At 59.0% G+C, this 26,837-nt stretch overlaps 6 protein-coding genes across 8 annotated transcripts; 2 read left to right on the forward strand and 4 right to left on the reverse strand.

Annotated features, from left to right (window-relative positions):
• VAT1 (vesicle amine transport 1) lies at positions 1–5,110 on the forward strand. Its single transcript, XM_057414133.1, has 6 exons — positions 1–370; positions 1,815–2,022; positions 2,276–2,446; positions 2,532–2,621; positions 3,474–3,715; positions 4,727–5,110. Exons 1-6 carry the CDS (start codon positions 38–40, stop codon positions 4,826–4,828), a joined length of 1,146 nt encoding a protein of 381 aa, XP_057270116.1. The 5' UTR covers positions 1–37; the 3' UTR covers positions 4,829–5,110.
• A 4,706-nt stretch (positions 5,111–9,816) lies between these two features.
• LOC130601850 (uncharacterized) lies at positions 9,817–15,291 on the reverse strand. The gene is made up of 5 exons (XM_057414194.1): positions 15,104–15,291; positions 14,865–14,968; positions 11,246–13,954; positions 10,432–10,640; positions 9,817–10,005 (listed from the first exon to the last, which is right to left on the reverse strand). Exons 1-5 carry the CDS (start codon positions 15,282–15,284, stop codon positions 9,936–9,938), a joined length of 3,273 nt encoding a protein of 1,090 aa, XP_057270177.1. The 5' UTR covers positions 15,285–15,291; the 3' UTR covers positions 9,817–9,935.
• Positions 15,292–15,482: 191 nt separating this feature from the next.
• Positions 15,483–17,152, reverse strand: IFI35 (interferon induced protein 35). The gene is given in 7 exon segments (XM_057414195.1): positions 15,483–15,674; positions 15,759–15,888; positions 15,983–16,206; positions 16,488–16,646; positions 16,806–16,873; positions 16,876–16,900; positions 17,018–17,152. Coding segments are annotated over 7 exon segments (933 nt in total).
• A 1,459-nt stretch (positions 17,153–18,611) lies between these two features.
• On the reverse strand, positions 18,612–20,439 carry RPL27 (ribosomal protein L27). 2 transcript variants are annotated; one of them, XM_057414136.1, is made up of 5 exons: positions 20,363–20,439; positions 20,179–20,261; positions 19,933–20,102; positions 19,285–19,395; positions 18,612–18,702 (listed from the first exon to the last, which is right to left on the reverse strand). In XM_057414136.1, exons 2-5 carry the CDS (start codon positions 20,257–20,259, stop codon positions 18,654–18,656), a joined length of 411 nt encoding a protein of 136 aa, XP_057270119.1. In that variant the 5' UTR covers positions 20,260–20,261; positions 20,363–20,439; the 3' UTR covers positions 18,612–18,653. The 2 variants fall into 2 exon arrangements, with proteins under 2 accessions (XP_057270119.1, XP_057270120.1); XM_057414137.1 differs by lacking the exon at positions 20,363–20,439 and having other exon boundaries at positions 20,179–20,356.
• Positions 20,440–20,891: 452 nt separating this feature from the next.
• RUNDC1 (RUN domain containing 1) lies at positions 20,892–24,714 on the reverse strand. Of its 2 annotated transcripts, XM_057414149.1 has the most exons (5): positions 24,341–24,709; positions 24,075–24,233; positions 23,384–23,582; positions 23,021–23,128; positions 20,892–22,067 (listed from the first exon to the last, which is right to left on the reverse strand). In XM_057414149.1, the coding sequence occupies exons 1-5, from the start codon at positions 24,674–24,676 to the stop codon at positions 21,202–21,204; spliced, it is 1,668 nt and encodes a 555-aa protein (XP_057270132.1). In that variant the 5' UTR covers positions 24,677–24,709; the 3' UTR covers positions 20,892–21,201. The 2 variants fall into 2 exon arrangements, with proteins under 2 accessions (XP_057270132.1, XP_057270131.1); XM_057414148.1 differs by lacking the exon at positions 23,021–23,128 and having other exon boundaries at positions 20,893–22,067; positions 24,341–24,714.
• A 109-nt stretch (positions 24,715–24,823) lies between these two features.
• PTGES3L (prostaglandin E synthase 3 like) lies at positions 24,824–26,778 on the forward strand. The gene is made up of 7 exons (XM_057414151.1): positions 24,824–24,870; positions 25,231–25,344; positions 25,469–25,535; positions 25,835–25,933; positions 26,284–26,373; positions 26,467–26,520; positions 26,676–26,778. The coding sequence occupies exons 1-7, from the start codon at positions 24,863–24,865 to the stop codon at positions 26,685–26,687; spliced, it is 444 nt and encodes a 147-aa protein (XP_057270134.1). The 5' UTR covers positions 24,824–24,862; the 3' UTR covers positions 26,688–26,778.
• The last annotated feature ends 59 nt before the right edge of the window (positions 26,779–26,837 follow it).

Below are 26,837 nucleotides of genomic sequence, written 5' to 3' on the forward strand. Positions count from 1 at the left end.
CCCGCTCCCGCATCCGCTCCCGCAGCTCCGCTCCGCCATGTCCGCCGAACCGGCCCCGGCTGCCGCCGCCGCCCCCCCCGAGCCGGCCCCCGGCCCCGAGCCGCCCGCGGGCGCCGATGAAGCGGCCGAGCACCGGGCGCTGGTGCTGACGGGCTTCGGCGGCTACGAGAAGCTGAAGGTGCAGTCGCGGCGCAGCAGCGGCCCCGGGCCGGGAGAGGTCTCGGTGCGCGTCCACGCCTGCGGCCTCAACTTCGCGGACCTGCTGGCGAGGCAGGGGCTGTACGACCGCCTGCCGCCGCCGCCCGTCTGCCCCGGTATGGAGTGCGCCGGAGTCGTCCGCGCCCTCGGAGACGGCGTCCACGACCGGCAGGTGAGGGCGGGGCGGTTCGGTTCGGCTCGGTTCGGATGCGCTCGGCTCTCCCCGCCGCACTGCGGTGGCCCCGCCCCGCCGCCCACCCGGTGCGGCCCCGGTGGCCCCGCCACGTCCCGGTGGTCCCGGCGGTCCCGGCCCGACCGGCGGGGATCGGGGCGCGGCCCCGGCAGCGAACAAAGCCCCGGGACAAAGGGCGGCAGAGCCCGAAGGGAGCTGGAGAGGGGCTTAGGGCCAGGGGTGCAGGGCCAGGGCCAGGGCAAGGGAACGGCTTTAACCTGCAGAGGGGAGACCGAGCTGAGCTCTCAGGCAGAAGCTCTTCCCTGGCAGGGTGCTGAGGCGCTGGCACAGGGTGCCCAGAGAAGCTGTGGCTGCCCCATCCCTGGCAGTGTTCAAGGCCAGGTCGGAGCAAGCTGCTCCAGTGGAAGGGGTCCCTGCCCGTGGCAGGGGTTGGAGCTGGAGGAGCTTTGAGGTCCCTTCAACCCAAACCTTTCCCCGATTCTCTGTACAAGCTGTTCTTGGTGGTGGCAAGCACTGGTAGGATGTTGAGCTAAAGCGGGACGGTGCCGTTCCTGAGCACGTTTGTGAACATCCTTTTAAACTCCACGGATGTGGAAGGAAGTCTCTAGCTGCTGCAGGGCTGTCAGGAGCCACCTGAGGGTGCTGAGGCGCCGGCAGGAGCAGGTTGGCTGCTCTCGGTGCTGGGTTTGTGGTCTGCGAGGCTCTGGCTGCCGCATTTCCAGCACCTCAGGGGACAGGAGAGTTGGCTCTGCGCATCCCAGACCTTCGGGTCTCAGGGCTCTCGCAGTCGTGGTGCTTTAAAACGATTCTGGGGTGAACAGCGAGGAAAATGAAGCATCTCAAAAACCCCGGTGCTCAAAGGCGGTTCCCTTCCCTCCAGGAAAACATCGTGGTTGACTGAAGTGGAAATGCCAGACCCGCAAGCTGAGGAGCCTTTCTGCTCACTGCTATGGCTCTGTCTCTCGTCTGCTTGCTGTGTTTTGCTGTATCTTTCCCGTCGCAGAGCAAGCAGCTATTTCTTGCCCAGTGGCATTAAGAGCAGATGTTTGGGGATGCCTCAGGCTTGAGGTTTAGACCTGGGAGGTTTTTCTAAGCTTGGACATGCGTTTTGCAGGGTTCTTCCTGTTAAGCATTGCCCCAGGCCTCCTGCCTGTAGGCAGAGTGATCCTTTACAAGGGGCAGCAGTGGTGTTTCAGTGCTCAGACTCCTGCTCCCAGGGCAGGACACAGGCCCCATCCCTCTGACCTCCTCGAGGGTCTGTTGGTACATGTGGGTCCATGGCAGGAGGTGCCCTGGTGTTGGTGCCCAGCGAGTGGATCACGGGGTGCTGCAGTGCCCACAGACACGTGTGCCTGGCTCCGATGTGTGATGACCTGCAAGCCTGGCCTTGTTTCAGACCGCCTTGTCCTCTGTTTGACTGTAGGTGGGTGATAAGGTGATGGTCCTGGCGAAGTCGGGGCTCTGGCAAGAGGTGGTGAACGTTCCAGCCCGTCAGACTTTCCTGATGCCTGCGGGGATGAGCTTCGAGGAGGCGGCTGCTCTCCCTGTCAACTACATCACTGCCTACATGATCCTGTTCGACTTTGGAAACCTGAGACCCAACCAGAGTGTCCTCATCCACATGGCTGCAGGTAAACAGTCCTTGCCAGCCCGTGCTGAGGCTCTTGGCTTCAGTGTGCAGCCTCTGAACGGGTACCACGGGGAGGAAGCGATCAGAACAGGGCAGGACTGACCCCATTTCCCAGCAGCTGGGATCAGTCACCAGGATGTCACAGACATCGGGTTGTTCCCTCCCCTCCCAGTGCTGTGCCCTCAGTCCAAGCAGGGATAATTTACCTCTCCCGGGGATGTTTGCCTCTAAGCCTTTCTCACTGCTGTTCTCAGGTGGTGTGGGAACTGCTGCCATCCAGCTGTGCAAGACCGTAGAAAACATCACCATTTTTGGCACAGCATCCGCCTCCAAGCACGACGCGCTCCGGAGCAGCGGGGTCGCTCACCCCATTGACTACAGAACGATGGATTACGTGGAGGAGGTCCGGAAAATCTCTCCCAAAGGTACCGGGTGCTGGAGGACTCGAACACCCGTCCTGCGTGTGTCCCCAGGGCAAAGAAACTCCTGGTTACTCTCGATTCCTTCTAGGTGTTGACATTGTCCTGGACCCCCTGGGAGGATCTGATACATCCAAAGCATTTAACCTCTTGAAGCCGATGGGCAAGCTCATCACTTACGGTGAGTGTGAGCAGAGTGTGCCCAAAGCCCCGCTCCTGGCAGCAGGCATGTGGATCTGCATGGGGTGCTCTGTGCCTGTTGCTCACTGCTGTGCGTGTAGTGCTGCTGTTTCACAAAGGAAGCTCTGCCTGAGGGCAGTGAGGTTTGTGCTGTGTTCCCAGAGCTTTGCTCACAGGCTCTTCCATCCCACGGTGAGATGTCTCTCCAAGTACGAGCCAGTGCCTGCAGGGGAAGCTGGAATGTCCTCACGAGGAGTGCTGGCACAGCTGCTTTGTCCAGGCTGACTTAATGCACAGCACTGATAGAGCCTTGCTTTTCTGCTGGAGGATGTGTGGGTGATGAGGTTTGAGGCTACTGAATACTTCTCTCTCCATTCCCCAGCCCTGGAACACTGTGATTTTGTCCCCCAGACAAAGCCCTCACACAACCCCCAGTGGGATTCCAGACACATGCACCAGTGTACGGCCTGCTGCAGCGTGTGGCTCCCCTGGGGAAGCCTGGCTGTAGAGGGGAGTGCTGTCCTGCCAGCCTGCCTGGATGTGACCTGTAACCCTCTCTTGCCTCTGCCAGTCCAGCTGTGCTGCTGCTGCCCTCCCAAGAGAGGAGTTGTTCTGTGTTTTGGTCATTTATGGGTGCCTATGAGCCAAGTTCTGCGTGCCCTGAGGCCGAGGCAGGTTCCTGCTTCCATGGGAGGTCAAATGGGCTGATCCTGACGTGATCCAGTTCTTGCCTCTGTCCTCCATCACTCTGCTTAGCTGTTGCCTTGCATAGAGTCTGAGCTGTTCCATGGGGTGCCTGCTGCCTCTCGGGCTGTGGTCATTCCAGCTCATCCGTGGCTTCCTTTCTCTTTAGGGGTAGCAAACCTGCTCACTGGGCAGAAGAAGAGCCTCGTGGCTATGGCTAAAACCTGGTGGAACCAGTTCAGCATCAATGCCTTGCAGCTCCTGCATCATAACAAGGCTGTGTGTGGCTATGACCTTGGCTCCATGGATGAAGAATTTGAGCTCATTGGGCGTGTTCTATCCAAGCTGGATAACCTTTACAGCCAAGGCAAAATCAAGCCCAAAATAGACTCCGTATGGCCTTTTGATCAGGTGAGTCTGAGTTAACATATAGGTTGGAGCACCCAGAAATTGCTGGGTGAGTGTATTGTGCACAGTGAGCTCTGGTTCAGTGTGAACACCTTGCTCAGGGGGGGCTCAACTGTTGCAGATGTTTAATAACCATCTGTCCTCAGGTGTTCAGTGCTTTTGTCCTCAGGATGTTAAGGGGGAGTAAAGGGGCTGGGCTCTTTGCTCCAGTGCATAGAGCTGGGCAGCACCAGACAGCATCCCTAGGGAATAGGGCAGGTGCTCAGCTGCGCTCCATGCGCAGCAGCAGCCCATAGAGGGTCTGGGTTCTGCATCAGACTGGAAACTGTCCTGTTTGCAGCCCGTAACGGAGCACACAGCTGGGAATGCTGCTACTGCCCTTCCAGCAGGGAGACAGAGCCCAGGCAGTGAAGCGGAATGAGGACATTGGGAGTGGCAGTGTTCAGCAGCTCTGCTCTGCTGTTGCATCCATGTGTTCAGGCACATTCTCCCCTTGGGAATCCTTTGCTGGGGTAGGACTTAGTAACAATCAGTTGCTGTTCGTACCCATGGTCTGGTGCAAGCGCTTAAGGAAAAGTGATGAATCCAGGCCTGGCCCAGGTGCTGTTTTGCTTGCTAACAATAGACCCCTGTGCATGTTTATTCTGTGGGGCTGTGATGGTAGGAGCTCTGTCCTGGCTGTTGGCTGGGTTTCTGCAGTGCTCCCCTTTGAAAGGAAGCAGTGGAGACGTGCAGTTCACTTCACGGTTTGCAGAGCATCCTTCTTCATGTTGGAGCTGGTCTGTGTGAACCCATGAGGACAGTTTCTCACTGTCACATGGGGATCCCATGGGGATTCCTCATGTCCCTAGACTGGGGGAGCTGCCCAGCTCTGTCCAAAATGCTTCTGTGCAGAGGCACCCTGCCAGGAGAGCTGCCCCTGGATGGTCCCTGGACTAGTCTGGATGGACCAGGTACCCAGGAAGGGCCAGTGCATGGTGGGTGTGGGTCTCACGGGGTTCCTGTTGCTTCCAGGTGGCAGATGCCATGAGGCAGATGCAAGAGAAGAAGAATGTTGGAAAGGTCATCCTGGTTCCTGAAGCACCCAAGGAAGAGTCCAAAAAAGAAGAGAACTAAGGAGAAGAGATGGGTGCCGATTGTGAATTGGTGGGTTAACTCCTTGATCTCTTTGGGACCTGGAAATGGACAGATCAGTAGCTTCCATCTTCACCAGAACATCGTGGTTAACGTTCAGCCGAGGTTTGCATGCTTTCATTGTGACCGACCCCTTGCCCTCGCTGTCTGGTTTGAAGCCTGCTTATTTCGTACACTTTTACTCCTCCCTTGTTTCCCTACTGAGTTTCCAAACTAACCTCCTTTTCCCCTGGCAGTGCAGGTGAAGCTTCCAGCAGCTGGTGCTTAACATCGCTGTGGAGTCACGGTGTTAAATGCTGTAGGAACTGCCAAGGGTCTCCGCAGAGCCTGGTCCTGCTGAAGCCCTGCGCTGTCAGATGGGGCCAGGCTTGGGAAGTTGGCTCCGCAGCCAGAGCAAAAGCAGAGCTGGCCCAGTTTCGTTCCAGCACTGCCTGCTCTTCCCTTCACACTAAGCACACTCTTCCCTCTGCTTTCCTAGGCCTCTACCACCAGTCAGTTCATAACAGCCTGTGTTGCCTTTGCCTTCTAAATGACCCTCCTGGAGTCTAGGGCATCCTGCACTTCATTTGCAGTCGCTTCTCTGCGCAGCCAGCAGATAACCTGACAGGCTGGTCTGTGCCTGAATGCAAACGGTCCAATTGGGTAACTTGATCTTGTCCGTTTTCTGCTTCCAAACTGCATAGGGAGCTCTAAATTGTGTCTTGATTTTTAGAGACCGTAAGGACTCAGCTGTGTCTCAGATGACTGGAACAATTGATGTTGGCTCTGTGCTTTATTAATGTTGGGCTCCCAGCTGGTATTGTTAAGGCTAAAGTTCACCCTCGTGTTTGTGTTTCCAAGGGCTGCAGTGTTGAGCCAGACTTTAGCAGGATGGGAACAGAACAAGCCCCTTAATGCTTGCTTTTCGGTGTGTGCTGGGTAGGGGCTGCAGCTGGGGGAGTGACTTGCAAGAACCAGGCCTGTAAGCACTTCCCAGGAGCCTGGGCTGGCTCCTCTCTGGCGTGCTGCTCAGGGGAGGTTATTGCTGTAGGTGGCAAACAGCCCAGCTCTGCCAAGCCTCTTGGCCTGGGCATCTCGAGCAGTTGAAATAGTGCTTTCCATCCTCCTCTTGCTAGCTCGGTAGGTACCCACTCGAACCAGCTCTCAGCTCGTGATGCAGTGCTGCGGCAGGGCTCGACTCTTCTTCCTCTGAAACTGCAAGTCATGGGACTCTTGGGCTCTCTTCCAACGCTGAGGGCTCAGGAGCTGCCTGGGATGCTCCTCCCAGGCCAGAACTCCAGTTTCTCCTTCCTTTCTTCCGTGCATTTGGCAATGGAGCTGTGCAGAGCCCTGAGCCCAGTGCTGTGAGCACTTACCCTGGGTGGTGCTTCCCCTTCCTGCTGGACCGTTTGCAGCCCGGAGCAGGCTGAGATGCAGCTTGTGGCTGCCTCGAGGCTGTGCCGTGGGCTGGGGGTGCTGCAGGCTTTTAGGCTTCGTTTTGGATTCAAAAAGGTAAACGTGAGGGCACCAAGAAGAGCTGCCTATTGTGGCAGACCCTTGCTACCGGGAGTCCTGCTTACCCAGCCCCCAAGGAGGGGGTGAAGGACCCCATATGCTGAAGAGCATCACTATGCAGGGCTGGGGCTTCTGTGCAGGTGAGGAGGGTCCAGCTCCATCCTCCTGTCAGTGTTGTTTTGCAGGTGCTTAGGCCCTAGTTCTTTAGCAGAGCACAGGCACAGCCTCTGGGGACCTTGCCCTGGCTCTGCTGCTGCTGAGCCAATACACTGAGACCAAATGAAAGCTGCTGTTAAAGCTCCATCGCCTGCAGATTTGGGTGTCACATGGATTTGTCTCTACCAGAATTCATCCTTAAGGTTATGGCCAGTGCTCCAAACCGTGCAGTCACTCACCTAACAAAGGGAGGGCTTTGGCCTTGAGGAGCTTCCTTGGGTGCATCCTGACCCTTAGGGGAGAGTCCTTGGCTGCAGGCTTGCTGCTCCGAGCAGGACCAGCTCAGAAAGCTGCTCTGGCAGGGCTCCATTTGCACCCCAGCCAAATGTGATCTGTGGTAGCCCCCCCTTGCCTGAGGACTCCAGCTTCCCCACTTTGTACCCGCTGCCCACCATCATGGGGGCAGGACAGGAGCTGGGGTGGGAAGGCTTCACGGGGTTTGTTTGGTCTCTGCCATGGTGGGAGCACCTGGCACATGAAGCGTTAAACCAACCCCATTCCCTTGGAGCCCAGAGGAGGCTGGGGCCTGCCACCCATCCTTGTCAGTCCCTCTCCTGCGCTCCCGACGTGAACTTCACCGACGTGGTCTAATGAAACAAGCACAAGTTTGAGCCTTTCTGAATCCAGAATCCTGCTGCTTCTCCTTTCAGCCTGCCCTCTCCTGCCAATTCACATTCGGTCCAGCAGAGCCTAATGCTGCTTTACCGGCTCTGACAACAGGAGGACTGTCTAAATTGCTAGAATGGGAAGTCTGGACCCGTTCCTCTGAGAACCCAGACTTCACCTTGATGCTCACACGCAGCACAGCCCTGCCACCTTCAGGTTCTGCACACTTGGAAAGGGGACCACTCTCCCACTGTCTGTCCCAGCACCATCCTCTCCTCGCTTTACTCTCGGCCAAGCGTGTGCTCAGTGCCTTACTTGGATGCTCTTGGATCAGGCAGCATAGAAAGGCTCTCGCAGGCTGTCCCTCCCCATGCAGCTTCCCATAGGACACCTCTGCCGTGCTGCCTTGTGCTCCACCTCAGAAAACAGTATCTCGGTGCCTTCTTCTACATGCCTGTAAGGACTAGGAAGTCACTGGAGCCTTTTCCATGCTGGCCTTTCAAAGTATTGCCAAAAACCCGCTGTGACTTTTGCTAGCTCTCTTTTGTGAACACTAGTGATGTAGTCTGACTTGCCGTGGACGAGGCGCTCCCTTTTGGGGTGTTACAGCCCTCCCAGCCTGGGGTCCTGTGCTCCCCAGCCCAGAAGAGCTCTGTCGAGCCCTTGCCTCCCCCAGGGCAGCTGCTCGGCTTTAGGCAGTCCTTGAGCAAGGCTTTATCTGCTGCCTTGGAATCAATTCCAGCTCCCGACTCCCTTCCTGTAGCTGCTCATGTGTTCTCCCTGCACATTCCTGAAGCCCTTATCGGGGCCAGAGAGCTGAGCAGTTACTATTGGTTTGTGTTTAGCGCTGTCTGTTTCATGTCCCTTGGTAGCACCAGTGTTTTTCTACAGAAAGCCAGGATTAAGTGTAACCTTGCTCTCCCCCGCCTCACTCACACTGCTCCCCTCGATGGGTTGGGTTTGTTTGGGGTTTTGGTTTTTTTTACCTTATTTTTTTTAATGGATATTTTATGGGCTAAGAAGTATAGACCCGATGTACAACAACTCCAAGTGTCTTAACTCCATGTTAACCAGCAGGTTTGTGTATAAGGACCAAAGCAAAAACCAAACGAAACCCCAGGATCCAGAATCATTCTGTTCACTGTTAACTGCTTAGGGCAGAGCGAGGAGACAGGAGCTTCCTGTGCTCGGCGGCAGGGTGCCATTCCAGCTCCAACAAGTGCCATTTAGTGTTTCTGTTGCTGATTGCCTGATCCCAAGGTTGTGGTGAGGGGTCCGAGCGAGCAGCTCATGGCAGGAGCAGCGTGCCCAGCCCTGTCCGCTGTGGCTGCTCAGTGCAGGGGTGCCTGTGCAGGGCCATTTACTGCAGGCGCCTTCCCAGGCTGCTCTGGGACAAAATGCAACCCCTTTGCTATCACCAGGCTGCTTCTGTCGTGTTTCTGACTCTGGATTCTCTCGAGCTCGCCTGCGTTGCAGCTTCTGTTTGCATAGAGGAGCGTGATCCCTGCCAGATACGTTTGAGCTGGAGGAAGGAGTTCAGCTGTACCGCTTTGGGCAATGGTATCAAACTAGAATCGGTTGAGCAGGGAGAAGTAAGAAGCGCTGTGGGCCTCAGGCTTTGACTGGTGCAGGATCTTGGCCCACTTACAGCTGCTGTCAGAGGTGTGAAGCCACACTGTTGTCTAATGAAGGCTCCAGTGTGCCAAGCCCCGGTGATGGCAAAGGGGACCGGCGAGTGATGTGAAATGCATTAGACTGAGCCTCTCGCAGCATCCAGTGTGGTCTGTGCTGTCCGAGTTGTGTTGGTTTGGAGTGTGACGTGAGTGAAACTCATCCTACAGCCACGTGGCAAATCTTTGTATTCCGCTTTGTGCGTGTAACCAAGGTGGACAGAAAGCAAGTGTGCCAATGCTGTTTACATGACCATGCTGTGTAACGCTCTTCTGTCTGATGTTACCATATGCCTTATGTGTTTCAGATGTTAATTAAAAGCATAACAACCCACCCTGCCCGTGGTCTGCTGCTGTTGGAATGAACCCTCTGCCCCAGCTCTGCCTCTTCCTTCCCCAGGCAGGCAGTGTGTGGATGCAGTCAGTTTACTTCCCAAGGGAGAGAACACACCTCTCCTCTCAAGGACTGCTCCCTGGTTACTCCACTGTCGCAGTGATGCTCTAACACCCTGGACTAGAGGGCACCTGTGCGTGTGTGTGGCAAGCCATTAGCTGCTCTCTGCCCTTCACTCTGTGCCTGGGTGTCTCTGTAGCCAGCTGAGGTTGAAGCAGGTGCCTGGGGTGATAACAAGGTGTGACCAACCCCTAAAACTGTGGGGATAAACGTTGTTTATTGTGTGCCTGCAGGTACAGGCGGGGACAGGCTCTATGGTCCCATGGAGGCATGGTCCATGGGGTGCTCCCCCAGCAGAGCAGCAGGGTTCCTGCTGGCCCCAGAGCAGGGCTGGAGCTCGGCGCTGGTGGCTTTAGGACTGCACCATCTGCCCGAGCTGAGGCAGGCTCCTGCCCTGGTTTGGGTCGTGCTGCTGGAATCCACGTCAGGGCTCAGCCTGACACAAGCTGCATAACTGGCTGCTGAGGATGCGCATCCCGGGCTTGCAGGGGAGCTCTGGTCCATGCTGAGGCTGGGGATGGAGGTGCCTCTGGGGCCGCAGGAGGACAAACATGAGCTCTCTCTTGAGCTGCCTGTGTTAAGCTGCACTTGTTTCAGCTGGAGAGGAAGGTGAAGCATGGTGGGAGCTGTGGCTGCTGCACAGGGAGGCTCATGCAATGCCCAGTTTCTTCAGTACAGTGCAAACCTCCCGGAGATACAGGGCATCCGGATAACCATTCCTGTGGGGCAGAGAGGGAAGTGGTGTGAATCCTGCTGATGGTGCTAAAACCACCTTCCGGAACCTTCCTGTTCCTTCCAGTACAGGAAGAGGGGAGCGCAGTCTATTTTTGCCCCATGCATTCAGCAGGGCTGGGAGTGGAAGTCACAGCTTGCACCCAGGGCTGGCTGCAGAGACACGGGGAAAGGCAGGGGAACTGTGAGTGAATGGGGCCCGGAATTCCCATCCATAGGGAGCTTAAAGGTGTGGGATGGGCAAGGGCTTAGCTCCAGATGGAGGGGGTCAGAGCAGAGTCCCCAACTGCTGCTGTGGGAGCCTGGAAGAGCTGCTCACTGCAGGATGGGGTGAGCTGGAGCCCACGGTTCTCCCCCTTCAATTGCTGCTAGAAAACCCCACACCTGGAAACTTGGGATGAGCTGGTTCATACCTGGCTTTGCCTCCATCCCAGGAGGTTTTGTGGGGGATAAGGCCCCATGTCACTCTTTCCTCGCCATTGCAGGACTTGATGTGAAACGTCAGCCCACAGTCAAATGCCTTCTTCAGAAGCACTGCTGTCTTCTGCCCTTCCCTGTTGTCCGGCAGGAAGGCACAGAAATGCCCCCCTTTGTAAGGCTGGCCTGGGTGGGGGTCACCAACCTTGGAAGAGGAAGAACACGTTTTAAACAACCACCTGAGTGCTGTGCCTCGGGGCTGGCCTCCTAGTGACCTGGAACTAAAGCAGAGCTTACAGCACGCTGCTCCCAAACCTGGAGCAGAGCCACCCTTCAGCACCTCTGCTGCCTTGCATGTGGGGCATGGAGCCCGAGCTGCCCTCCTCCCCCTGCCACACAGCCCCTCTCTCCCACCCCAGCCACACTGCACGTCCTGCACGCAGAACCCGTCACATAAAATCATAGAATAGTTCGGGTTGGAAAGGACCTTAAGATCATGCAGTTCCAACGCCCCTGCCACGGGCAGGGACACCTCACACTAAACCATGGCACCCAAGGCTTCATCCAGCCTGGCCTTGAACACTGCCAGGGATGGAGCATTCACAACCTCCCTGGGCAACCCATTGCAGTGCCTCAGCACCCTCACAGGAAAGAATTTCCTCCTTAGATCCAATCTAAACTTCCCCTGTTTCAGTTTGAACCCGTTACCCCTTGTCCCATCACTACAGTCCCTAATGAAGAGTGCCTCCCCAGCATCCCTATAGCCCCCTTCCTGCAGCGGGCTGGGGAAGCCGCAGCAGCGGTACCTACCCCTTGCACGCCGTCAGGGATGACGTAGACAACCTGGAGCGTTGGGTCTCGGTAGTAGCCCGGCAGACTCTGAGACAAGGAGGAGATCTGGAACTTCCCCGGGATGCTGCAGCCCGGGGTAAGCGTGGAGACGCTGCAGCAGGGCGGCTGCGGGCTGTCCCCTGCGAAGCACGTCCTGCACAGCCAGTGCCCGCAGCGCGCCGCGCAGGTCACGGCTGCGCCATGGCAGGCATCGCAGCGGCCCGGAGCCATCCTGCTGCTTTCCTGCCCCGGGCTGGGGCCTCTCCCCTGCCCCTCCTGAGCACTGCTCCTGCCTGCAGGGAGCAGAGCCCTGTCTGGGGCCAGGGCTGCAGCCTCCATGGGCCTGAACAGGCGGGCGGGCAGGGAGTGAGGAGCCCCATCCACTGCAGGCACTGGGGAGCGCAGCCATCCCATCGCCTCGCCGTGGCTTCCTCTGCTTTTGGCTCTTGCAAACTGGAACCTGTCCGGCAAAATCTGCCTCAGCCGTGCCGGGTCCGGCTCCCCCACAGGCAGTTTGGTCTTCAGCTGCTCCTGGGGCTCGCTCAGACCGGTGGGACTGGAGTTATCCACCACAGCAGGGCTCAGAAGGTCGCCTCCCTCTTGCTCAGCCCCAGAATCAGCACAGTCATTGGCATCCTCCTGCCCCAGTGTGTGCTGGAGCCCCCAGAGGCTTGGGGACCTCTCAGCCGGGTTAACATCTGCAAGCTCTGCTGTAGCACTAATGGTCAGGTCCTGCAGGTCCATCTGTAGGGACTCGAGGCTACCAGGAAGGGCTGCACCCAGCAGCGTGTCCTGGCTCCTGCTTGGCTGGACAGCACTAGGACAGCCTGTACTCTCTGCTCCTGGAGACTTCAGGGCAGGTTGCCTTCTGGAAGAAAACACTTGAAAGGCCTCAGTCACTCCTGGCAGCATCTCCTTGGGGCAGGCAAGGTACAGGTTGTACTTGTCTTTGCTGAACCCAACCTGGAAGGAGTTTCCTCGCAAGAGGCTGCATAGTTCACTGAGGGCGCTGTCATCCGGGCCATCCACAGCGAGCTCTGAGTAGCTCATACTCTGGCACACGAGGTCAGGACACTTCCTCACCAGAGCTTCCACTTTCCATTTGGCCTGGAAAAGCTTCTCCCTACCCTCTGCCTGCAGCGTGAGCACGGTGCAGTCGCCAGCGCGATGCTCCGAGAGCTGCACCTCCCCATCACTGCACAGCTCGGCCACAGCAGCGCGGTGAACGTCCTTCAGGTAAGACCACTGCAGGGAGTCCAGGCTCATCTCCTGCCTCATCGCCGTGCCCTGCGGCTTCTCGCTTTCCTTTGATCTGGGCAGGGAGAAGCTGTTGGACCGTTGCAGGAGAGGCTTGGATTCGGAGGGTTTAGAGGTCCTTGTTGTGTCAAAGGCACTGGATGTGCCAGCAAGTGAGTGATGCTTGATGGGACCAGAGCCTTTAGAGTCTCTGTTGTCTTTGTCCCCAGAAGCAGACAGAGCCTTGTGTCTTGTAAGCCTGGCACCTCCTTTCATCTGCTCCCATTCTTTGGGGTCCTGCTGCTGAGACTCTGCTGCTGCCCCCAAATCCACACCTGCTGTAGAGGCACCGGGCTGGTACCGCTGGGTCAGTGCCATTGGGTCACTTGGCCGTAGAGCATCCGTTTGCAGTGGGTGTTTTCCAGAAGGCCCCACTGGCGGGGGGTCCTGAGACCTCTCAGCTTTCAGGGTGCTGAAGCTGGCAGGTGGTCTGAGCTCGCCTCTCAGCTTCGGCCTGCCTGGGATGAACCTTGAGGCTGAGGTGCCTGCGGGCTCCCTGGGCTTGGGCAGGGTATTCTCTGTGGTTGGCTGTGAGGGCAGGGAGCTGCTGACCGTGGCCTGTGCGGCGCCTCTTCTGGCACTGAAATCCCGAAGATACTGCTTGGCCTCGGACACATCGACGAGGTTTCCAATAAGGTAAAGCTGCTTCACATCCTCATGGCAGAGCAACTGGGGATACAGCTGCTGCAGCTCGTGTGTCAGCGCCCTGAGAGCCTGGCTGTCCATACCCAGTCCTCCCTTGGTGATCTTCTCCTTGCGTAAGCTCACCTCCAGCTGCTGGTAAAGCTTCTGCAGCGCCAAGCGGGCCTCTCGCAAGGCACCCATGTCCCCAGCCATCCCTGCAGCGGGATGGAAGTAGAGCATGGCGATGCCATCGCTGCTGACATCCACCACATCCACACCATGCTGCTGCAGCACGCCCTGGTACTCGGCAGCACAGAACCTCTGCATGTACAAGTAAATGTCTGAGTCCATCACTAGGGAAAAGTCCTCCAGGTGCTCCACAGCTTTCCTATCCACAGGTCCCCAAGGCGATGGAGCTCTACCCGGTTCTTCACATGCCTGGTCCCAGTTCAGGACCTTTGCTGTGTCTTGTGCTGACTCAGCAGAGTCAGGCTCTTGCTGGGGATCAGGGATTCTGGTCTCTTTGGCCACATGGCTGGAATCTGGCAGGAGGATCTCTCCAGCAGCTTGGCTCTTGAGGTTCAGGCTGCCCAGCAGCTCTCTGTTGAAGGCCTGCAGCTCAGTGAATGGCCCCTTGACTATGCAGTGGGCATTCTTGGAGTCAAAGTTGAGCTGCACATTGCTGTAGCCTTTATACAAGTTCCTCAGGAGGGCTTTGCCAGTAGGAAGCTTGCCATAGTCAACTATCACGGAAGCATATAAGAAGATCTGCAAGTAGATAGCAAAGGAGTGAGAGAAGGATGAAAAATACCCCCCTCCAAGGCAAGGGGGAGGCAGATGCACCCAACGCTTGCCACAGCCCCTGTGTTATTATGGCAGAAAGACGACGTGACCCAAACACCTCTCAGCATCCTGCTTTCACAGGAGATGGGAGCCAGCACAGGCAGGACTGGGAGCCCCAGGGAGCCCAAGCAGCTCTTGGACCTTGTACACACGGTCAAAAGCTTTCTGCAAGCAGGGAACACGAGGGGCGAATAGCAGAGAGCTGCAGCTCCACGTCTGCCCCCTGAGAGCTCTGCATGCAGCTCGCACCCCAGAACGCCATTGTCCCTCTTGCGTCTGCAATGCAGCTGCTCTCCCGCTCCCCCAGGGCTTCAGCTGCAGACTTTCAAGCACCACGGCCTTGCAGAAGGGTCTGCAGTGCCAGGCTAACTCCCATGCCCCTCTTGTCAGCGCTCAGACACGAAGACACAAGATGCGGCTGCTGCTGTGCTCTGCTGAAACCGCAGAAAGAGGGAAGAGCTCCCCAGCGCCTCCTAACACCAGCCCGTCTCCAAAGCCGTGCTGAGCAGGACACAGGAGCAGCACACTGTGCGTGTCCAGCTAATGACAAGCAAGGGCATTAATAGGCTCCCCCAGTTGCCACCAGATGGGCTAGGGGAGAAGCGCCCCTTCCCTCCGGTCTGTTCTTCCTCACTTTGACAGACACAAACGCCATTGAGCGTGTGCCCGGCCTGTCCCTGTGCCACCAGCATGGAAAAGATTCCTCCTTTGACTAGGAATAAAAGTGGCTTTGCCTTAAGTCTCATTAAGGGTAAAGGAGAGCGCGAGGTCTCCCTTTCCCCAGCACAGGCCCAGCGGCAGCGGGGATGCCACGGCCACGTCTGCTCCACGCTACCTCATCGGGGCTCAGCTCCGCGGCGTGCGCCGTCACTTCCAGCGGGTATTTGTCCCCTCCGATGGACAGGACGTGATTCTTTACCTTCAGGATCCTCTGGGCCACTGGGTGGGAAAAGCACCGGCATCAGCCCAGCCCCGCGCCGTGGGGCAGCAGCACCGCCCCTTCGCGGACCACACGGGGCAGGGGGGTCCGGGAGCGGGCAGAGCCCACGGGCCGGTCCCTCGAGGGGCCGTTACCTTCCGGCGTCTCGAAGGTGACGAGGGCGCAAACCTGGCGCCCGTCCCTTAGCACCTGCACGTCGGCGATCTCGCCGCCGCCGTTGCGGGGGCGCAGGAAGTGGATGGTCAGCTTGTCGGCCACCCTGTCGGGGGGCAGCTCTGCGGGCAGGCCCCCGACCCGCACCGTGCGGCCCGCCATGCCTGCGCCGAGCCCCCGCACCGGCCGCCAGCCCCGGCGCCGGCTCCGACCCCCCCCGCACCTCGGTGCTTGACCCCGGCCCCGCTCCGGCTCCGGCTCCGCCGGGAAACGAAAGCGAAACCTGCCCCGGCCCCGCCCCGAGCCCGCACCTCCCGCCCGGCCCCGGCAGCGCGGACCCGCCGCTCCCTGCGCACGGTTTCATCGCTGCTCCGCGTCCTCCGTGAACGCGGCCACCCCGTGGCTGCCCGCCGGGACGTAACCGACCGAGTCCATCTCCCCCCCGCCGCTGCTGGGCTTCTGCATCTCCCGGATGTCCCTCATGGGCTCCTCGCTCAGCACGTCCGGGATCCCCGAGAGCAGGACGGTCCGGGGACAGCGGGAGGGCTGGAGCTGGGCAGAGCGGGGTGAGGAGCGGGGCTTCAGGAGCCCCCGCTCTGCCTGGCCCTGGGCTGGCACCAGGGCCCGGGCTCTTACCTGCAGGTGTGAGGCCTCCCCACTCAGGCACGGGGATATTTTGAGCTCGTATGTTTGCTTCCCCAAGGGCACCTGGATGCGTCCTCTCTCAAGCAGCAGCTCTGCCACTGCCAGGGTGGGGAGGAAAGCCCTGGGTCACCCAAAGCCCCACTGAGCTCCTGGGGAGGTGACAGCCCTGGCACAGACACTGAGGCTGGCACTGCCCAGCCTCAGCTCTCCTGCACCAGCAGCCTCGGGAGGGACGGGAGAGCCACAGCTCGCTCTGCCCTCCCCGCTCCCCAGACACAGCTCCATCTGCTCCCAGGACATGACCTGTGCTCAGCCCTTCTCCCCAGCCCATCTCCGGATCCTTCCAGAACTTCTTCCTTTTTTCTTCCAGTATCTTGCTCAGCATCTGATACCTCTGCATCAGTGTGTTCTTCATCTCCCTTGCTAGCAAAACGCTGTCCTACAAGGAAGGAAAGAGGAGGCAGCAAGGGAACCACCCAGACACGCATACACAGCCCTGTGCTTGGACACAGCTCCACTTGCACTGATTTTCTGCTCTTGACTGCCTGCAGCCCTGCCCTGGCTCCTCACATTCGGTCACAGCCCTCCACTGCGCGGCACAGGCCTCATGTGATGCCCTGCGAAACCTCCACCGGCTCCAGAGCAAAGCAGTGTGCCCAGCAACACATCCCCTCCACCCAACTGCCACCTTCCCAAGCCCGGGATGCTCTGCTCACCAGCCTGGAGGCAGATCTCTTCTTCTCTCTTGAAATACTTTTGCTGCTTAAAGTTTTCATGCAGATGTTCCCTCTCTTTCCTCAGCCCTCGTGTCCTTTGCTCGACGGCTCCCGTGGCCGTTTGTAGGTTCACGTGGTCTTGCTCCAGTGCGCTGCAAAGCTCCTGTGAGAGGTTCCATCAGTGACACCCTGCAGCATCCCCCGGCTGTCCGGCCCCAGCACACGCTGCTTTTGGCAGCCCCAGCCCCGCCTCCCCTAACCCCCCCCCCTTAACCCCCGACTCGCAGCCCGGAGGCACGGAGGAAACCCAAGCTCCCCGCACCTTGCAGCGCTCTATCTCCTGCCGGACGTGCTCGGCGGTGAGGCCCAAGGAGCCGGGGCCGGGGCCCGGGGGCAAGGCAGCTGCACGAAGGAGTCCTAAAGGCAAGCGAGGTCTCAGGGGAGGGGGCACCGGGCCCTGCGCCCAGCGCCGCGCCGAGCCCCGTGGCTCAGCCTTCACCTCCTCCGATCCCATCCCCGCTTTCGCTTTCGCACCCGGCCCCGCCTTTCCTCTTCTTTCCGCTTCCCGCAGCAGCCCCGGGGGCTGCCTCCCCCCGTCCCCGTGCGGCAAACGGCACCCACGGAGCCAGCCCGAAACTGGACACCCACTGGCACATCACCGCATGGCATCGCCGAGACACAGACACCGGGAGCCCTCGGTCCCGCACCCGCATCCCGATTCACACCATTTTGGGCACTGGGGATTCCCAGCAAGGGCAGAACATTCCTCACCCCTGGGCAGAAGGGGAGAGCAGAGCTGCTCCAGAAGAGTCCCACACTCTCCACAGACACCCTAAAGGCTCCAAAGCTCTCCCCGACCCCAGAGCAGGATCTTCTATGATGGGGCTATGAACTGATGGACAGGGGTAGAGCAGTTGATGTCATCTCCCTGGACTTGTGCAAAGCGTTCGACACCGTCCCACACGACATCCTCGTCTCTAAATTGGAGAGACATCAATTTGATGGATGGACCACTGGGTGGATAAAGAACTGGCTGGATGGCCGCACACAAAGAGTTGTAGTCAATGGCTCAATGTCCGGCTGGAGACCAGTAACGAGTGGTGTCCCTCAGGGATCAGTGTTGGGACCGGTCTTTAACATCTTTGTCGCTGCCATGGACATGGGACAGTGGGATTGAGTGCGCCCTCAGCAAGTTTGCCGATGACACCGAGCTGCGTGGTTCAGTTGATACCCTGGAAGGAAGGAATGCCATCCAGAGGGACCTCAACACGCTTGTGAGGTGGGCTGATGCCAACCTTATGGGTTTAACCATGCCAAGTGCAAGGTCCTACACCTGGGTAGGAGCAATTTGAGGCACAGCTACAGGTTGGGCAGAGAAGAGATTCAGAGCAGCCCTGCGGAGGACTTGGGGGTGTTGGTTGATGAGAAACTGAACATGAGCCGGCTTCAGTGTGCGCTCGCAGTCCAGAAACCAACCGTATCCTGGCCTGCATCAAAAGGAGCGTGACCAGCAGGTCATGGAGGTGATCCTGCCCCTCTACTCTGCTCTTGTGAGACCTCACCTGGAGCATTGTGTGCAGTTCTGGTGTCCTCAACATAAAAAGGACATGGAAATGTTGGAACAAGTCCAGAGGAGGCCACGAGGATGATCAGGGGCTGGAGCACCTCCTGTATGGAGACAGGCTGAGGAAGCTGGGGCTGTTCAGCCTGGAAAAGAGAAGGCTGCGTGGAGAACTCATAGCAGCCTTCCAGTATCTGAAGGGGGCTATAGGGATGCTGGGGAGGGACTCTTCATTAGGCACTGCAGTGATAGGACAAGGGGTAACGGGTTAAAACTTAAACAGGGGAAGTTTAGATTGGATATAAGGAAGCAGCTCTTTCCTGTGAGGGTGATGAGGCACTGGAATGGGTTGCCCAGGGAGGTTGTGAATGCTCCATCCCTGGCAGTGTTCAAAGGCCAGGTTGGATGAAGCCTTGGGTGCCACGGTTTAGTGTGAGGTGTCCCTGCCCATGACAGGGGGTTGGAACTGTATGATCTTAATGTCCTTTCCAACCCGAACTATTCTATGATTGGCACCAGAGAGGACAAGGCCCAACACTATCACTTCTTTTATGCAACAAACCAAAATGGGGTTTAATAAACATTTATTGATGCAACCTGGTTACACCTTTAGAATCGCAGCTTCTGGAAGAACCACTTGTTCTTGCCCGTCTTATACCTGAAACAGGAAGACAAAGAGATCAGAAAATGCTCTCATCCTCGCACCCGAGCCGTCCCCAGCCCCCAAGGCTCCCCCAGGGGCAATGCAGCCCATGTCCTCCAGCAGGCTGCAGCCAGAGCTGCTGTGCACAGCCCAGCTCCCACGGGAAGAGGTCAGCTCCCAGCTTTGTTCTCATCCTCATGAAGGATGCCCACACTCTGGCAGGTCCCCCCTAAAAGACACGTGTGGCCGTGCCGCTCCTGCTGCTGAAGGAGCCTCTGAACAGAAACTGAGAAGCATCATCAACCCAAATGCCCCTGGGCCAAGCCCTGGGACACCAGCACCGCGATGCCAAGACCATCACCTGCTTGGTGCTGGCACAAGGCTGCAGCACTGCCCCAAACACGGAGGTTTTCCCTGCCCCAGTGCAGCAGCTCCCAGGCAGACGCCCCACAAGCTCATGGAGGAGAGAAGGACACCCTCAACCCAAAATGTATCCAAGGTAGCTGGGGCAGAAGTGTCCAGCCTGGGACTGGCCACGCCGAGCCCTCACCCTGGGGCTGGGTGGTGACACCATGAAGAGATGAACTTCCAACTCACCTTTCCTCAAACTTCACCTTGGCTTCACGTCTTGCTTTGCGCTTTAGAGCAGGGTCCCTGAACACATCCTTGTTGACCACTGTTTTGTCCAGTGGAATATCAACGGAATACCTGGATGAGAGAGCAGCAACGCTGGGAAAAGCCATGGCACTGGGCACAGACGTGAACACAGCCGAACCGGGCAGCGCAGGGACAAGAGCTGGGATGAGCAACCACAGCTCCTAAAGCCCCTCAGGTCAGTGAACCACCCGAGCACCCGGTAACGTGGAATTCAGGCTGGAACGCAGCGCTGTGTGCAGGGCAGGCAGCTCCAGCTGAGCTCCATGGGGATGGGAAGAAACACGTCCAGGCCATGCCAGCTCTGCCGGCAGCCCGCACCTCTGCAACTGCCTCAAAGGCACATCCACCAGCACCCATGACCAACAGGGAAGTGAGTGAGGCTGAGGAAGGAACCGGCTGCTTTATTTTGGATGATCGCTAATACCTCCCCCCCTCAGCATCGCACCCCCAGACCCTGTCTCGGGCCCCACTTTTATCCGGTCACCTAACGAAAAGCCTCAACAGCTCCAGCGCTCATTGGAGGGAACGCAGGAGAACAGCGACTGCGGGCAGCAGCCGAGGCTCCCCCAGCCCCGCGGCCGCACTCACCGGGTGGGCATCAGGTGGTTGTAGTTGTAAACCTTCACGAAGGACTTGATCTTGGACCTCTTCGCGATCTTCTTCTTGCCCATGGCGGCTGTCACCTTACGCGGGTAGCGGTCGATGCCCGCCACCAACGCGTGGCTGTAGGGCCGGTCCGAGGTGCCATCGTCGATGTTCTGCAACACACCGAGAGCAGCCGGCGATGGCACCGGGGACGCCTCCCGGACCACACCGCGGCAGCCCCGCGCTCACCTTCACGATAACGGCCTTGCGGCCCGAGTAGCGCCCGGCCAGCACCAGCACCACCTTCCCCGGCTTCATGAACTTGCCCATCTCTGCGGAGACACCGTGCGGGAGTCACGGCCGGGCCCGCACCGCCCCCGGCCCGCTCCGTGCCGCGGATGGCGGCGGATGCCCCGCCCGGGCCCGCACTTACCGGAGCTCCCACAGCGATGGCGCCCAGGCCGGAAGAGAAAGCGGCAGCCACCCCGCCCACCTTTCACCGTGCGTCACTTCCGCTTCCTTCAGGAACCGGTCGCGCTACCCATGCCGCCGTTGCCGGGCAACAGGCGGGGGCACCGGTCCCCGGTCCCCGGTCCCCGCTCCGGTAACGGGGTGGGGCATCACCGGTGACCACCCCAGCACCGAGTCCCCGCTCCCGCTGTTAACACCGCGGAGCCGGCGAGCCAGCACCCACCGCGCGACGGCTGGCGACGGACGCACAACACGGGCACCGGGTCCTCGCACACGGATACTTGCTAAAGCGGTTTAATTCACCCCTAGGAAACAGCGGGCCGCCGGTGTGTGCGCTAAAGCTTGGGAAAAGGGGCTCGGGGAGGGCTGGGCAGAGAAACCGGGGGAGCGACACGGCCCCCCCCCGGGCAGCTCTGCCCCGGTTTTCCCCCACGTTCACAGCAGGGAGGGCAAGCAACTGCCTCGGTCTGCGGGACAGACTTGTAGGGCAGCATTTAGAGCAGAGGCAGCACAGGGGCCAAGCTGCAGCTGCTCAGGGCTCTGCGGCCGCCGCCAGCCCCACACACTGAGCACACACCAGCAAAGGGGTTTTGCTCTTCAGGGCTGCATAAAAGGGGCAGGGTGAGGTGCAGTACAGCAGCAGCCGTGTAAACACGCAGATTTCCAGCATCGAGACACCATGAGATTTCCCTAAAAGCAAGTATCAATTTGAAAGAGCCGAACTCAGTCTTAAAAAAGCCAGGCTTTGAGCCCGGCAGCTGCCCTGCTCGTGGAAAAGGGATGATGTACAATAAAAATCCATCAAAAAGCGTCTTTGATGTTTTTCAGCTGCCGGACAGCCAGGTCTACTGGGAGGTTGAATTTCAAGTTGCTTAGGCGACTGAGAACGTTGAGCGCGCTCTCGAAGCCTGTGTTTGCCATGTAGCTCCACGGCTGGTAGTGGGCCTGTACCAGAGCTCCAGATTTGCAGATGAGATTCACCCAGGAGACCAGGCGCTGCTCGTTCAGCGCCATACACACCAGCGCCTTCAGCTCCGAGTCCGCGCTGCGCTTGAAGGGGTCATGCTCCGTGAGGACAGTGTGAATCGCTGTCAGCAGGCTCTGTTTGGGTGTCACAGCCATGCCTCCTGTCACAGGCAAGGCAAAGGACTGGGAGAGTTTGCGAGCCGGGGATTCCACAAAGGCTTGTCCGTTCTTCGTGTTGTAATACTTCACAAAGAGCTCCCAGGGGTGCATGCTCTGTGGCGAGGAGGTGAGTGCAGGAATCAAGCACGCGATGGGTGCCAATACCAGGCTCATTCCTTGGGAAGAGGCGTAGAGCCCATGAGCCATCAGGTCTCGCAAAGCGATGGTCAGCTCCTTCCGCACAGCCAGAGTCAGCTCGTCCCTGCCTCCCAAGGGAATGTCCTGCAGGTCGGAGGAACTGATAACGTGGTCTTCCTGCTGGTACTTCACTGCCAGCTGCCTCACCCGCTCTACCGACAGCTCCAGTTTCTTGATTAAGGGGGAATAGTCCTTGTTGTCTTGGTCCTTCTGCCAGAGGGTGCGAGGAATCTCACCCGTAGCACAACCAAACTGACTGACAGCAAATATCTGCAGCACAGCAAGCATGCGACGCATGAGGTGCAGGCCTGTTTCTCTCACCTTTCTGGCATCTTCTGGGTTCACTGATCAGGTTAGACAAGAGAAAAATAAACTTTATCATCAAGGAATCGACAGCTCTGCTCTTTCAGACACACAGAGGCTCCTCCTCCATCACAAGTTCTCCTCCTCGGAGGCTTTTGGCACTAGGACTGATGCTACTCTTTCTAGTTTCAAAGCACTGAAACCCACCAGAAAAGCAAACATTGGCGTGGCCTGTTCTCAACAATGAGGTCATCTTACAGAGAGGAAATCCTACAACAGGCTTCCCAGTGAGCATGCACACAGTGAGGAAAGACCACTCTGTAGACATGACCATACCACATGGATAATTAGGAGATACCAAAACCTTTGCTGATGGAGATCACTATTTTCAAGCAGCGCCTTGCTTCAGCAGGCTAAGATGCAGTGCTTACTCCTGATGCCACCACTAAATTCAATTTGTAGGAGTAGCCACACTGGGTAAGACCCAAATTCCATCTGGGCCAGTATTACACCTCTGACAGATTACTGAAGGTAAAGGTATTGCAGGATTTCTCTAGTACACTATTCCAGCCCCAGTAAATTCATGTGCAAGTAGCTAAGTCTTAAATTATATAAAGAGCTCTGGATCTATCCATCTCAGTGTATCCACTCACAGAGCTAAGAGCTCAGAGAGCATTAATTACAGTGCCGCCCAACGGTGTGCACATGACAACAGCTCTGTCTGCTTCAGAAACCCCTTTTCTTCCTGATCTCTGCTGAGGACCAATCCCACCCTCTGTGCCACGTTTGGGTTCTCTGATGGTTCCAGGGAGCCCATGGAGGAAGGGAATGGAACTGGAACACAGGCTGTCAGTGGGAGCAGAAAAGCACGGATGCTAACACCCAGGAAAACAGCAAAGCAGCCTGGCATGACTGGCTGCTGGTTCCTGCTCCTGAGCCTCATGTGAGTGCTGGCAAGAGCCGTGCTGGGAGCTCCAGGCCACACAGTGCCCACCTCTATTTCCTGGAGAACGTGTATTTGGTTTGTGGGAGCCACCACCATCTTTCCTGCCTGCACATTCACAGTGTCCATCTTCCATCTTACCAGAGCTTCCAACTTCATCTAGAATGAGAATTTCACACTATTAGCTAACACTTGTAAATTTAAGCTGCGGATCCCAAATATTAACAGCAATATTCCTTATACCTCTATGCACCTTCTTGGTCAGTCTTCTTCCTACCATCAGTTCAGAGACTTGTACTTCCCTGTGACCCAAAACCTCCTGCATCCTCTGACATAAATGACCTCCCCCCTCATGACTTTCTCAGGGAATCAGAAGCAATTCAGTATCTGCTCATCTAAAAACTCAGCACTGACCCTGGATGAAGTTGATGAACATTTCAAGGTCCCTTATCTGCGTCTTCAGCTGCTCCACCAGCTGCTCCTTCACCCTGGCTGGGTTAACAATCTGCGCTATGGCAGCATCCACACGCTGTCGCAATTCCTCTGGAGAGAGCGCTGCAAAATCTTCACTCAAGTCCATGTCCAGCTTCTTTATCAGCTCATTGATAATCATCTGCAAAACACGTTAGCAGCACGATCTCTCTGCGTGGCACCGCCACCCATGAGCTCCACAACCCTCCCTGACCCATTTGTTGCTTTGATGGAGAGGGGCTTTGGACAAAGGCCTGTAGGGACAGGACAAGGGGGAATGGCTTTAACCTGCCAGAGGGGAGACTGAGCTGAGCTCTTAGGCAGAAGCTCTTCCCTGTGACAGTGCTGAGGCGCTGGCACAGGGTGCCCAGAGAAGCTGTGGCTGCCCCATCCCTGGCAATGTTCAAGGCCCGGCTGGACAGAGGGGCTTGGCGCAAGCTGCTCCAGTGGAAGGGGTCCCTGCCCGTGGCAGGGGGTTGGAGCTGGATGAGCTTTGAGCTCCCTTTCAACCCCAAACCAGTCTGGGATTCTAGGATACTGATACTGTACTACAGCTGCTGTCAAGAAACAAGGACTGACCAGCTCCTACAGTCTGTACAGGGCTCCCAAATGCTTGGGAGTCCACAGGCCTTACCCGTTGTCTTTCCATAACCACAGACTGCGGCAGAGAATCATAGCTGCCCTCCTGGTAAGCAAACGTCTCCAGGTCATCCAGCTGCGTCTTGAGCTGCAGTATCAGCTCCCTCTGTTTCTCCTTCTGCACCTCCGTCTGCTCCTGCTTCTCTCGCTCACCCTGAGGAGCGGGGACGGGTAAATAGATGTACCGAGACGCCAAGCCCCAGGAACAGGACCGCGCGGCACCGGCCGCACCCCCTCACCCGGCACCGGGGCCGCACTCACCGGGGCTCCGCCGAGGCCGAGGCCGAGCGGCGCGGGGCAGCCGCGGAACGCGAAGTCCTCCAGGTCTCGGAGCAGGCGGCGCTGCTCGCCCGGCCCGGCCCGCGCCACCTGCCGCAGCCGGAACTGCACCTGCGCGAAGTGCGAGGCGAGCGCCAGCAGCGCCCCGTGCAGCCGCCGCCGCTCCGCCCGCAGCCGCGGCACCGACTGCGGCGACCCCCCCGCCGCTTCCTCCTCCTCATCTGCTTCCTCCTCCGCTTCCTCCTCCGCCGCAGCCGACACGGCGCCCACCGGCGCCCAGCGCTCCCCCGGGCCCAGCGGGCCGCCCTCCGCCTCCATGGCTGCCGCTACCGGCGCCGCCGCTCCGCCGCCATCTTGCCGCCGCGGGGCGGGGCCTGCCGGGGGCGGGGCTAGCGCGCCCCCCGGCGGCGGGGAGGTCCCTCCCGGAGGCCTCGCCCCGCCCGGCCCCCGCCACCGGCCCCGCGTCCCCGGACCGAAATAGCGCGGGGCGGAGCCGGCGCGGCCATGGCGAGGTGAGCGCGGCCGGGGGGCCGGGACGGAACGGGACGGGACGGGCAGTACTCGATAGCGGTGTCGGGAACCCCCCCCCGGGCTCGTAGCCCGAGGCACCACCGGGCTCGACCCTCAGCCCTGGACCGGGGGGCAGTGGCGCCGGGAACGGCAGCGGAGAGCGAGGGCAGGGGCCGGCGGGCCCCGCTGCTGCCCGTGTGCGGCGTGAGAGCGGAGCGCTGCGGGCCCGCGGCCACTGCCCGGCCCGGCGCCCACCTCGTGGTGGGCAAAGCGCGTGTGTGTGGGGCACCTTCCTTGCCCCGGTCCCCAGCCGGTGCCTGCTGGGCACCATGGAGGCAGCCGCTGCTCTGCTCTTTGCCAAGGCAACCCGCGAAGACGCTGTGGTACGACCGCCCGCGGTACGTGTACCTGGAGTTCTGCGTCGAGGACAGCAGGGATGTGGAGGTGGTCATTGAGGAGCAGCGGCTGGTGTTCAGGTGAGCTGCTTGTACCAGGGATGTGTCCCTTGGCTCGGGGTGGTGTGGGTGCAGGCGGACTCTGAAGGGGCAGGGCCCGTCTGGCCTTGCTCCCCTCAGCCAGGCTGTTGCGGTGTTTTGGCAGTTGCAAAAACGCAGACGGCGTGGAGTTCTACAATGAGATCGACCTGTACGCCAGGGTCAACTCCAAGGTGAGGCTTCCCTCCAGCAAACTCTTCTCGGACAGCCTGCATTAGACTCGGGAGTTAAACCCAACCTTGAGCAGCGCCGCTTAACGTTGAGTCCTGCCCCTTCCCCAAAAGCCTGAGTGGTGTGAGCACCAACCCGGGAGCCTTGAGCCTGGATCTGGCACTCACGGTGCTGCCTTGGGCCAGAAAACCTGTCTCTGTGGTTCTGTGTCCCCCCACAGCCTGAATGTGGCTGAGTTTAATCCTGTGCGTGGCTGCAGTGGATTACAGACAGGATTGAGGCATCCCCAGTGTCTTGGCAGGACTCGCGGGAGAAGCGCTCTGACCGCTCCATCACATGCTTTATGAGAAAATGGAAGGAGAAAGTGGCCTGGCCCCGCATCACCAAGGAGAACATCAAGGTGCGTGTGGTGCCTGGCGTGCCAGGACCAGCCTCAGCGCTTGCGCTGTCCCCACGCGGCACCTTGTGGCTCCTGGGGACCAACCTGCCCTGGGACAGTAAACCGAGGGCCCCACACAGGGACCCCAAAGGGAGCTCAGCCTCACGGGTGCCATCAGTCCACAGAGCTCTGCCGTGCAGGAAGGATGCAGAACCCCCTTCCCTCAATGCAGGCAGAATCAGGAGGGGCACGCTCCCCTTCCTGCCCTTCCCCAGCCCACCCTGTGCAGCAGCATCCCCACAGAGCAACCCCCAGGCTTGAGGGGGAGCTGCCAGGTCCCATCCTTCAGGGGATGCTCCCTCTGCCCGCAGCCAGCCTGGCTCTCCGTGGACTTTGACAACTGGCGAGACTGGGAAGGGGATGAGGAGTTGGAGAGGGCCATGATGGAGGAGTATGCAGAGGTGAGCCTGGCTACAGGGTCCCGGGGCATCTGTGGGTGATGGGGATGGCAGAGCTGGGCGTTCAGCACCCATGGCCGCTGTTTTCCCATCCAGCTCCTGGAGAAGGTGACGGACAAAGGCACCCCCCCCGCCATGGATGACCTGGATGTAAGTACTGCCCACGAGCCTGCCATGGTTCCAGCAGCGGCTCAACACTCTGCTTGGGCAGCCAGACCGGAGCCCCCCGGGGACACGCTCCCGGGGCTGCCCAACCGGTGCCGGCAGCTGCTGCTTCCCTGGCGCCTCGCTCCTCCCTCCCGCAGGACGAGCCCTGAAGCTCAGGACCCGGGCACGCCGCAGGAAGCCTCCCGGTGCGCCGGCAGCGCGCACCCACGAGCAGCGCGGGCGGGGATCTCAGCGCATCAGAGCCGCGGCCCCCGCCCCACGGGCGGTCTCCCCGTGCGGTTACAATAAACGTGAGCCGC

This window comes from Pezoporus wallicus, unplaced genomic scaffold (assembly GCF_028554395.1).
Source record: "Pezoporus wallicus isolate ANWC-B61680 ecotype Strahan unplaced genomic scaffold, APGP_CSIRO_Pwel_v1 contig_13150, whole genome shotgun sequence".
Lineage (NCBI taxonomy): Eukaryota > Metazoa > Chordata > Aves > Psittaciformes > Psittacidae > Pezoporus > Pezoporus wallicus.